This window comes from Rattus norvegicus, chromosome 1 (assembly GCF_021556685.1).
Source record: "Rattus norvegicus strain SHRSP/BbbUtx chromosome 1, alternate assembly SHRSP_T2T, whole genome shotgun sequence".
In the NCBI taxonomy this organism is placed as follows: Eukaryota; Metazoa; Chordata; class Mammalia; order Rodentia; family Muridae; genus Rattus; species Rattus norvegicus.
Window position 1 is genome coordinate 253395685 of NC_141534.1, and position 12597 is coordinate 253408281.

General features: G+C 41.6%; 1 protein-coding gene across 3 annotated transcripts in view; it reads right to left on the reverse strand.

Moving 5' to 3' along the window:
- Tm9sf3 (transmembrane 9 superfamily member 3) overlaps positions 1-12597 on the reverse strand; it is a 52873-nt gene that overhangs the window by 5535 nt on the left and 34741 nt on the right. The window contains exons 10-14 of one of the 3 annotated variants that reach the window (XR_015628464.1): positions 6871-8610; positions 5962-6829; positions 1818-1964; positions 899-982; positions 711-787 (exon numbers count right to left, since the gene is read on the reverse strand). Coding sequence is in view for 1 of the 3 variants with exons in the window: in NM_001427812.1 (NP_001414741.1) it covers positions 711-787; positions 899-982; positions 1818-1964; positions 5962-6030; positions 8471-8610 (517 nt within the window). In the remaining 2 variants the exon portion in view is untranslated. 3 annotated transcript variants of the gene reach the window in all.

Sequence of the window (12597 nt, forward strand, 5' to 3'; positions counted from 1 at the left end):
ACATCCTTGGATGAGCACTGAGTATGAAAGGTTTATTTAGCTTGAACTACTATTTTATAGGAAGCTTGCAACAGGGTTACATGGCAAGACTTCAGGGATACGATCAGCCAAGTCCACCATGGAGAACTGAACAGGTATGCTGCACCTGCTGCCAGTAGCCTGTGCTGCCTTCCAGATGCTGGATCTTCCCAACAGAAATCATTCAGGCAACACCTGACACCTGCTGACAAAGCAACCCTTCCAATGACCACACGCTTTAAAAGGCCAATGTTAAAGCAGCGTGTGCCACACACCTGCAACCCTCACTACCTAGGCTGAGGCCAGAGGACCATCTCCTTACTGACGTTTAAGCCTAGCCTGAGCAATGCAGCAAACACAGCATCAAAACAAGACAATTCCCACTGAACGAGAAATTAATCACAGTAATTCTGTGCTATGTAGCATGATTAGAATATATACAAAAATTGAAATTAATCAGCCAGCAGGACAGATTTTAAGGGAGAGTCAAAAAGCATGAAGGCAAACTTCTGAATTCATTTTGGTGTTCCTGATAAAGCAAAAGAACAGGATTCGTTAGTTTTTATTTAATTATTATTGGGAGAGTCATTTGGGCCACACAGCCCATGAAGGTCAGAAGACAATTCTTTGGAGTCGGTTCTCTGGTTCCAGTGATCAGACTGGTTTGTTAGGCTTGAGAAGAAAACACTTACCACACATTATCCCCAAGGCTGTGCTAAATACCGCCATATATCCAAAGTAAAATGATGTTTGAAATAAGCCATACATCCTACAATACAAGAAAATAACAGTCAACACATAGATTTTTCTTTCAGTCTGAGGCTTTACGTTTTAAGGGACAAGTATAGTTTCCTAGACATGAGAGAAAAACTCAACTTACTTTGTTTTGAAAAAATAGTAGTAAAAGGAATACATGTAAACATAGATTGCAGTTGATGCAGCAGAGAGGAAACTTGTCCATTGCCTGAAATAAAAACCAGAATTAAAACAAATTATGCTTTTCGAAAGAATAGCACTTGGGGTTGGGGATTTGGCTCAGTGGCAGAGCGCTTGCCTAGGAAGCGCAAGGCCCTGGGTTCGGTCCCCAGCTCCGAAAAAAAAAAAAAGAACCGAAAGAATAGCACTCAAAATTATAAGGCAGAGAAGTTTACAAAAATAGTCTTTGTAATTCTGTATGCTTAAAAACAAATACTTGTACCTGATACTTAAATAGTAACAGAGCAGAGCCAAGCAACTAGGAATTCCCGAGTCTGGTCAGGTTCTTTGAATGACTTAAAATATTCCAGTTCCCTTTTTAAACTGAAGTTTAAAACAGAAAGATGCTTCTTCCCAAGCTCAATGTAGAACACTTTGCAGAACTATTTCAAACAGGACAAAGAGTTCTGACTAACTTTCCCATAAACTTCTCATCGTACTTACAACCAGAGAAGCAGCTTCCCTCTCTTCTTTATTTCACTCCTCCTTTCATTTGCTGCCCCAGGGCTGGGACTGCGAGTGTGCCCTGCCCTGCCCAGGCCTCTGTTCTCTCAAGCAGCACAATCTGCAGTCCTCTCTTCAGCTTAACAAGTGTTAGAGGCAAACCTATTTTAATATATTAACATATTGGCTGAGTGTGGTGACACACCTTTAGTCCCAGGACCTGGGAGGCAGAGGCAGGAGGATATCTTTGAGTTTGAGGACAGCCTAGTCTATATAGCAAGTTCCAGTATAGCCAGAGCTGCTTAACAGAGACCCTGTCTCCAAGACCAAACAATAAAAAAGATACTATAATCCTGAGAGGGTCTACTGGTAGCACTTACCACCTATAGTCCTCTGCATTTAGCAGGAAGTATGTGCAGACGATGGTCACACAGACAGTCACAATGCACAGGATGACCAGCACCAGCATCATGAAACCATAGACATAGTAGATCTTATATGCCCAGAAGGACGTGAAGATGAAGTACCTGACAAGAGGCAATGAGGACATCCTTGAAGCTCATCTGCCCTCACGGCAAGTTATCTTGGCTCTCGCCTTTATGTCAACTTGTTATCATCCTTCCAAGTAACTCCCAACAGTTTCTCTTAACTCTCATTTATTAAATATTAAAAAGATTTATTCTTTTTAAAGAGCAGACTCTTTAAAAAGGCATTTATGTCTGAGCAAAATGACTAAATTAGCAGCTTACAGAAGTTAAAATGTGAGTTAGACATACGGCTGAGCAGGTAAGAGCACTGACTGCTCTTCCAGAGGTCCTGAGTTCAATTCCCAGCAACCACATGGTGGCTCACAGCCATCTGTAATGGGGTCCGATGCCCTCTTCTGGTGTGTCTGAAGACAGCAACAGTGCACTCACATATTTAAAACAAGCAAATCTTAAAAAAAGAAAAGGTAAAATGTGGAAGGGAACAAATGAGAACAGCCCCGATCTACATCTGTGAAACAAAGCCAATCCCTTCATTCTTCCATTTTTTAAGACACGACACTCCCAAGTAACATATTTCACATTTTATAAAACATTCTATTAAATAGAAAAACAAGTGATAAACTAAGAATATACAGAATTAGAAAAGAAAACAAACTAGGAAGCCCAAGTTGGACAGAGACTGGCACTGTCTTTAGAGGACAGTGGGAGAAAGAGCAGCAATATTTTTCATTAAGAAGAAAAAAAATCTCTTTAAAAACCATTGCTTGAACATCCTTAATTCAGAACACAGTTCTTTAGTTCTTTTTAAAAAAATTCTCTCCTGTTTTGTAATCCACTTATTCAATCACATATCCTTTCAAAAACTATTTACAAATCCCTTGTTACAGATGAAGGGGTGACATGAGAAAGTTTGGAGGGAAGAAGGGAAGGGGGAAATCATGTAATTATATGCAATCTCAAAAAAATAAAATAAAATAAGACATTTATTTTATGCACTTCCCTTTAAAGCAAGCGAGCAGTAAAGATGAGCATTGTAGGGAACATCACTACTGTCTAGGAGGTTACTCTCTGGGGAAAACTCGTGACGAGCCAACCCCGGCCTCCGATGTGCACTCCACGAGGGCAGCTCCTATACAGGCCTGGGTGAGGCGCTGGCAATGCAGTGAGGACTGGACCAGGCCCGTGGGGGTGGGGTGGGGAGCCAGCAGAAACTCAAATAGGAAACAACAGAAGCAGGGGACTGGCTCTAAACAAAGGAATTCATTAGGTAAATAAGCAAACTAAATATTCTGGGGACAGCAGACACTGCTTAAAGCACTGAACTGCTCTTGCAGAGGACCTGAATTTGATTCCAGCATCTACACGGCGGCTCCCACCCTCTGTAGCTCCAGTTTCAGGGGATCTGACGCCCTCCTCTGGCCTCCACAGGCACCAGGCAAGCACACAGTGCACACATGCATAATGAATGTAGGCAAGTATTCACACACATACATGTAAAAGGTAGGCAAGTATTCACACACATACATGTAAAAGGACAGAAACAAACAAGAACAAAACCCCTCAAAACCTTCATCATGGCCGGATCTTCAACAAAAGGGCAAAAACTAAGAGAATGAAAAGAATCAGCCCCTAGGAACCTCCAGCTGGCCACAACATGGAGGGAGCGTATGATCTCACTTCAATGGAAAGTCCTTAGCAAAGAATGGTATGAAAAGACTCAAAGGTAAAACATATAAACACAATAAAACAAGAAACCTAGACTGACAAGTTAAACATGTCACTCCAGGAGGACAGGGTGTGAGGAAACCAAAATCAACATGATCTGAGAGAGCAGAGGAGTTAACGTAAGAGAGAGCCTAGGCAAGCAGGAGAGGCTATGACCTCAAGTTACTAGGAGAACTGGAGTGAGGGGAAAAAGTAAAGGGTAAGTCGAAGTGAGGCTTGTCAGAGAAGTACAGAGTTCCGAATTGGTTCTATTAAAAAAGAGTGACATTGTCCAGTCTCTTCCAGGTACCCACAAATTCCTGAAGGATACTCACAGCTGATAGGCAACAAAAGACACCTATCTATTTATGTATTTATACTTAGGAGTTGTGCTGGTTATGCTCTGTCAACCTCACACAAGCTAGAATAATCTGGGGAAAAGTTGCTCAATTGGGAGAATGCCTCCATCAGACTGGAGAATGCCTCCATCAGACTGGCTTGTAGGCAAGCCTTTGGGGCATTTTCTGGTTGATATGAGAAGGCCAAGGACACTGCAGGAAGTGCTACCCCTGGGCAGGTGCTATTGGGTTATACAAGATAGTAGGCGGAGCAAGCCACAGGAGCAAGCCAGTAAGCAGGATTCAGTTTCTGCCTCCAGGTTCCTGTCCTGACTTTCACTGTGGATTGCGACTGGGATGTATATGCCAACTACATCCATCTCCCCAAGCTGGTATTTTATCAGCAAAAAAAAAAAAAAAAAAAAAAAAAAAATTAAAAAAAAAAGCAAACTGAGGCATAAAAATTGTACCAGGAATGAGCACATTGCTGTAACAGACCTATGTTGTTATGGGAGAATTCTGAAAGGAGTCTGGAACATTAGGCTGAAAAGCCACAGAATGAGTGTTCAGGACTTTATGGGCTGTTGTGGGAACTTGAAAATAATGCTGAGAAAGTGCAGATGATGGAGAACCGGCTTATGAAGTTTCAGAGGAAGTTTTGAGAATCCCTCAAATAGTCAGCCTATTGGGCTTTTTCTGTAGGTTCTTTGAATTAAGAATCTGTGCTTTCTGGTGAACTGGTGCTTATGAATCAGCTGTGATTAACAAGAGACACCCACCCCCGAAGTGAAACCTTTGCCTTCCTGAGCAATTGAAGCTGGTTAATTAAAGGAACAGCATCACTAAAGTGAAGTCATCTGGGAGTATTTCCTTGGTGTCAGCACAAATGGTTGTGGTTTGAAGAGGCCAAAGCTGCATCTGGCTGCATCTCTAGCTGGCAGCTGAACTGTAACATGTGGCACGAAAGCTCAGGACTGGAGAGGTCAAGGAGAGAAGTGGAGGCTGGCACGGCAAGAGGCCAGAGGCCTTACTGACGGTGCAGCCCCAGCATAAGCAGTGCTTCGCAGTGAGCCACTGTGGAGCCTACGAGCTTGCTCTGTGGGGGGCAGAGCCAGAGCAGTGGGAATGCCCAAGCACTGGAGCCCAGAAGGTTGTGAGTGAACCACAGGTGCTTGACACCGAGCGGTCTGCACTGTTAAGGGTCTGGGTTTGGTCTGAATTGATTAGGACTGTGCCCTCGCTGGTTCTTCTCTCTCAAGAGTAAAACAGAAGCTTGATTTTAGAAGAGTATACAGTTGACATTTTGGATTTTTAAAGGATTCTTAGATGTTTAAATGTTGAAAAATTTTAATGTTTAAACACTATAGGACTTTTATAGTTAGTTATGTTTTATATTGTGCGACTAATATGAGATCTTGGGGATAAGCAAAAAGGGAAAATTATGGTTAAATGGTGATGTATTTGTGTGTCAAGCGGATAAAGGGTCAACTGTGCTGATTAAACTTTTGTTTTTAGTTTTTGTTTTTGTTAGCTTGACACCAGATAGGATAATCTGGGGGGGGGGGGGGGGACTGAGAAAATGCCTTTATCAGATTGGCTTGTAAGCAAGCCTTTGGGGCCTTTTCTCGTAAAATGATTGATTTAAGAAGGCTGGGACCACCGCAGGCAGTGGAGCAGGACTGAACAGAACAGGCTGCATAAGCCATGGAGAACAAGCCAGGAAGCAGGGCTCTTCCTGATCTGTCTCAGCTCCTGCTTCCAGGTGCCCGCTGTCCTCTTCATGATGTACTGTGACTTAGACTTTCTAACCCTGAGTTAAATAAAATTATTTCTTTACAAAAGTTAGCAACCTCAGTATTTTATCACAGATGTGCAGAACTGACTTCAGAAAGACCACCTTATCTGATGACTCTGTACCAATCTAACAAACTCTAATTCTTAAATTCTTGTCATAACTAAATCTTTCAAAACACAAAAATGTTGTCGAAACTTACATTTCAATAAAGATTGAGCCAAAAGGTAAAATTCCTCCCAGGCAAACAATAACTGCAGGCTCCATGAACCTGGAAAATATTAAAATTAACATTACATTTCTAGCACGATTTTCATAATATGTACAAATCTCAATTAATAGGTGGCATTTCATACTTTAAAATTCATGTCAATGGATAAAGACAAACCAATAAAAAGAAAAATCAAAATCCAAACAGGCATAAAAATGTGAGTGAGACTTCAAATTCATCACTTACATCCAGTATTAAAAAGCCTGAGTGAAGGGGCTGGGGATTTAGCTCAGTGGTAGAGCGCTTACCTAGGAAGCGCAAGGCCCTGGGTTCGGTCCCCAGCTCCGAAAAAAAGAACCAAAAAAAAAAAGCCTGAGTGAAGTATTTGAGGAAGACACACTGTTTCTACTGGCAGAACAAAAAACACATTATTTACTCCCAGTTTCCCAATTTTTGTAACTTCTGAGAATTCTATATGCATTTACTTACAGAAATTCAAAGGGGGAGGGGAAAAAAGAAGAAGTCCAGTGGCCCCCGATCTGAAACAAGTTCTCTTAAACAGCCTTGCCAGCTCTTTCCACTTTCTTCTTGGCTCTGATTCCCTTCCAACAGATTAAATAACAGACATATTGTCTGTTCTGATTCGTGAGGATAAAAGACTAAGAGTGAAAATTCAAGCCTCGTCCCTCTAGTCAACGCTCCTAGAATGAAATCGCTGATTCTCTACCTGGAATGCTTTCACTTCATGTTCTCCTCCCAGCAGGCACGGGCAGTTCTCAAAGCCTCGCTTTCCTTTGTATTTCAGAATGACTGACTCTCCTTCCCCCATCGGGATGACTCAACGTCCCCCACCACAGAACTGACTACACTGTACTGTGACTCTCTACTGACTTACAGCACTGACTACACTGTACTGTGACTCTCTACTGACTTACAGCAGATATCACTTGCCTAGGTCTTCCCAAGACCTAGAACAGCATCTGGACAAGCAAAGATAGCAAACTGTTAACTCTGGGGTGAGCAAACTAAACAAACAAAACAACAACAAAAACAATCTCAAAACAAGAAAAGACAGAAAGAAAAAGGCAAACTTAAAGTCATTTATTATCGTTTTCCTTGTTTTTATAGAAAGCCAAGGTCCTCAGGTTAAAACTGATCCATCCTAGGTAACCATCCCGTATGATTTTGGTTCCCATATGGTTAAAAACCAACAAGAAAATGATGCCACAGTCGAGCCTTCCTACACCTCCAGTGGCTATGGATGGATGAGGGCACACGTTGCTTAGCCTCTCCCTAACGCACTTCTCAAAGACCTCCCCGGCTTCTGACTAGGCTTCTCCTTTTCTTCCCAGCAATGAGTTGAGCACAAGAATATTAACGGGACCTAGTAATATAATACCGACTTAGGGGAAAGTAGTTTAAAAACGCTTTCTGAAAGTTTCTTATCGTACCAACATAACAAACACAAGCACATAGTAAGTAATTCCTAAAATTGGAATAGGTCACTCTCCTTCTAATCAAAGCTTTTAGACTATGGGTCATAAAACTGAATGTGTATGTTGTAAAAATTCAACAAGAGTAAAAGGTTTGGGAACATTCAATGACCAAAAATTAATTCAAAATCAAACAAATATGAACCCAAGGTGTTTCTGGCAGTGCTCACCCATGTTGCACCATGGGACTTCACTGACCCTTGGTCCTTGATGTCACGTAGCACTGACCAATGCTATCTGAAACACGGCTCAGATTCCAGTCTACAGTGTTACAAACTGCAATGTTTACTATTCCTACAAAGTTTTCTGTTTATAGGAAGATAATGGTTTAGTTATGGAAAACAAAAGACTTTTAATGTTTTCCTTTTATCTTTTTTAGCACAGAAGTATCAAATTAGTGTATCTTTGGATTGTTTTGTGTCTCGATCTTAACTCATCTGTCAGTTGGTAGACATATATGGAAATGAACAGGCCAACGTTTAGAATACAGTATCTGGAAGGAAAAGGAGGGTATAAACTAGTGGTTGGCACATCTTTCAGCAGTTGAGAGGCTTTCAGAGTTTGCTGTTGATATGGCCTCGTCGTAACGACTGCTCTGTCTACTCTGATGCTGGAGAATAAAGGAAGTCACAGCTAGTACGTGAAGACTGAGTACGGTTATGTTCCAATAAAACTTTATTTACACAAACAGGCAGGGCCGCATTTGACCTGCAGGCTTAAAGAACTGTTGGAGCTTTACTTCCCACCCACCTCTACACACTAGTATATTTATTTATCACATTCACATGTGAATGGCACCAACATTCAGATGGCAAAATAAGGGCATAACTTATTATACTCTTTACAATAAGGGTTGATGGGAAAATGAAAATAAACAAATTCTTAAACTTATATAATCATTTGCATAAACACAAGCACAAACACTGCTTCTAAAGTTACATGCACATAAGAGCCGTAAGAACTTATCCACTGTGACAACAATCAAATAAGCATTAGTATCTCTTTACCATTTTTTCTCCGGGATAGGACGAGGCACAGCATTGACACGACAAGGGAAGTTGGGCTGACCTGACAGATTGCGGCCCAGTATTGTACCAACGAGATTTAGAGGAAGGATGACAAAAAAACAGATGCAACAAACGGCCACCTGTAAGTTAAATAAGAATGTGTGTGGTTACTCAGAGAACAAACCACTAAGAAAAACAAGTAAGAGAAAAAAACCCGAAAACTCAAAACCTGTGATCACAGAGAAAATGCTAACTTCCAGTAAGGGCTAAAATGGCACCAGGAACACTCCACTGGAAACAGGAGAAAATGTTCATGTGGATCAAAGACAAGGTGAACTCTTTCCCACCCTCAGCTCGCACTGTGCTACACTTCTAGGCTGCCCTGAAAGCACCTTTAGATCTCTCCCTGCCAACTGTCATGGTTTTTACTCATCTACTCCTTATCTTTCATTATTTTAACCAAGTTTCTTGATTATACTTTACTGAGCTCCTAATACGCACAAGGAGTTCCCCGAATGCTAGTCCCCTACGTAGAAGGTGAAGAACATTGAGAGGTGAGGCTAACTTTCCATGAGCACACAGCTAGTACATCCAGCCCAAATTTTAAATTCAGATTTTTTTGGGTTCAGGGTACTTTTCTATAACACCTTAGAATATGAACAGAAACGTGTGCATGTGTTTATATAAAATAATCCAAATGGTACACTGCCCATTCAAAGTCTAAAATCATAGAAAAGTCATAATTATGAAAACGTCTATCTTTGTGGTGTTTTTAGAGGACACAGGCATACGTTCTCTGGAGAGTATCTGGTTAAGACATCTCCACTGTGAAACAGTTCTACAGACAGAACTGATTAGCTCTACGATCTCAATTCTACAGTTGGGAGATGAAGTGAGGAGCTTCGTGGCCTTGACTTTATATCTTCCTGCCTCTGTCACCAGTTGCTAGAATTTCAGGGTCATCACCTGAGAAATGGATCACTGCCAGCCATTATTATATGCAAGTGTTTCTCTGGTTCCTGCTCACAGCAGATGATTTCTATAGCCTCATTTCTAAACTCCTATTTTATGACTTTATTAAAAATCAGAAGTCTCAAATCAAGCATTCTGATCAATAGATCCCATAATCAGGGTACTACCAACTCGAAGGTCTAAGAAACCTGTTAACTGTCCAGGTTCCAACATGCTGGCTTATAACTCTTATTCTATTTCTAGAGTTACTTAAGGTCCATAAAAAGAGAGTACAGTTGAAATGAAAAACATGCTGCAGAAAGCTAATGTCGTTAGAAAGACATTAGAAGAAAACTACAGACCAGTATTTCTCATATAGACACAAAACCGAATCTAGGAGGAGCTTTATTAAAGAAATACAGGACCAACGTAAGACCGCATCTCCAAAAACGCAGGATAAAACTGCTGCAAAAGCCAACGTTCATTCCCAAGAGTACTCTGATGAACCAGGAACAGCAGACTCCACTACCTGCGGAAGGGCATCTAAGACAGGCAAGGGCTACATCTTCCTTAAAGGCAGAGCTGATGCCCTCCCAACTCTGCAACAATCTGCACTTGCCTCGCCTGCTCAATACTGTGCTAGAGGTTTGGTCACTACAATGAGAAAGTGACAGAGAGAAGAAAAGAGGAAGGGAAAGATGGAAAAGAAGTAAAATTTTTATTCATGGCCAATTTTAAAATATAGGGGAAAAATACACGAAACCAACTAGGACTTAAAAGCTAATTTAGCCAGGTGTGGTGGTGGATGTCACTGATCCTGGTACTTGGTTGGTAGAGTCAAGAGGCCAGGAGCTCAAGGCCAGCAGCGACCATGTATGAAGAGAGAACCTGTCTCTGAATAAACAAGTTTAGTAAGAAAGGACCAGTGGAGGGGCTCAATAGGCAAAGGTACCAGACACCAAGAGTTCTGCCCCCAGAACCACACGGCAGGAGAGAACCAATTCCTGCAAGTTGGGAGTCTGACCACAGTATCTTGGTTACTACAACTTTTATACATTTTGGAATGATTCTTTTTCCAAAATTGATTTGGTTTCTTAATAATCTTTGCATCATATTGATTTCTACAAAGGACTTTCTGACTGGGTCTGCACTGAATCTATCTGTACCTTTATTTGGGGAAGAACTGACATCTAAACAGGATGGATTAGAAATGCAATGCCTCCTGACTTACCATAACTTTTCTCAGCACTATTTGACTCAGATGTCAGTGTTCAGGTTTTGTACATCTTTTGTTAAACTTATCCCTAAGTATTCAGTTTTTAGTGCAGTTTGTACACAGTATTATTTTATAAGGCAATTCAGTTAAGAAGGTGACAGAAGCTCCCCGTGTCCACCGTGTCTCCATCTGTACCCATGGCATCTGTCAGCATCTGTCAGCAGGTGACCCAGAAGTGCCGCCAGCAAAGAGAGCCTTCCACCAGAGGGCGCTCTGTGCAAAGATAACTCTACTAATCTCAGGGCATCAGAGCTGCAGAATGTCTAAAGCACAACATGCAAAGAACGCTTGCTGCTGTTCAGTTTGGCAAAAGACTCCCTAAATAGAACAACTATAAGGTCAAACTGGAAAAAAAAAATCTATCAATATACTGCTCTTCAAATTTAGTGATTTTGCCCTTAAATAGAAAATTAAAAGGCAAGCCCTAAAATAGTAGAATATTACTGAGACTATTGATGCAAAATACTTTTAAGAGAAGGAACTTCTACCTCCAATGTATAAAACACTCCTCTCATCTAATAAGGGATAGCTACTAAAACAATAAGGGCAGGTGGTTCAGTGGGTATAAGGTGCCTGCTGCCACATCTGACCACCTGCATTTGATTTCTGGAACCCACACAGTGAAGGAGAGGACAACAGACCTCTTCCCACAACTTGTCCTCTTCAGGACACCTGCACTTTAGCACAGTCATGCTCGCCTCTCCACCACCACATGCACGTTGAGTGCACACACAAATGTAAAAAAAATACGATAAGGCCAGGTGTGGTGTTGCACACCTTTAATCCCAGTGCTTGGGAAGCAGGTGGATTTCTGTGAGTTCAAGGCCAGCCTGGTCTACATTTTGAGTTCTACCTAAACCCTGTCTAGAGGGAGAAAGGGGAAAGGAGGCAGAGCACAAGTCTTTAACATTCATTAAAGAGGATGTGTATCCAAATAAGCAATCCTCTCCCACAAAACCTTCAATGTGACTGAAGCGTACCAGAGAAATGAGCTCTAGGCTCACTGGCTGGGCTACATTTCAGAGGACTAACTGCACCAAGTGCAGGGACTGATGCAGAACAAGTGGAAATCTTTCTTTTAAATTTTTATGTATATGGGGGTTTTGCCTACACGCATGGCTGTGCACCACCTGGAGAAACTCATTTTGACAGAAGAGAAGAAAAATATAAAAAACAAACCCAATGAACAGAAGACATTCTCACCATTAACAGTATGACTACTACACACAAGCTTTGGAGTTTCACCCCATGCAATAATAACTGTGCCCAATTTTCTACTTAATTCCTTTGAGAACTGAACAGGCCTCAAAATGAGAAATCAACACAAACCACCCATTACCCTTACCAACTATTCCATTGCCTTGGAGACAAAACAGAACTCAGGATTTATGGGTGTGTGCTGAAGTGAACACTGTTTAGAATGGAAAGATGACTGGGTCCCATGATACCCTGCAATTCTTAAACTACAACTACGGTTCTTTGAAAACCTGTAATACCAAATTCAGCATCTGAGGCTTAACAGATCACACAAGATTTCATATCTACAACCCTTTCTCAGAATGCCCGGGTAAGCCTGTCCTGCCCCCATTCTCAAGTGATATAAAACACTCACCCCAAAGGCCCTTGTGGTTGAAGGTGTGGCTGGCTCCGAGCTGCCAGAGCTAAATAATGACATACAGTCTAGTCACCTGGATCGCAAGGGCTCTGGTCTAACCAATATATCAATCCACTAATGGATTAATAATCTGCTAGCAATACTGGTAGCAAATAATGCTGTGGAAATGCCAGGACTGAAGGGGTCATGGAGAGAGATTAAGGCTTAACACCATGTGGCAGGGGTTAAGTCCCTGAAAAGGTCAACAGAGGCCACTAGTGAAGGTACAGCTTCAGGATTCAGCAC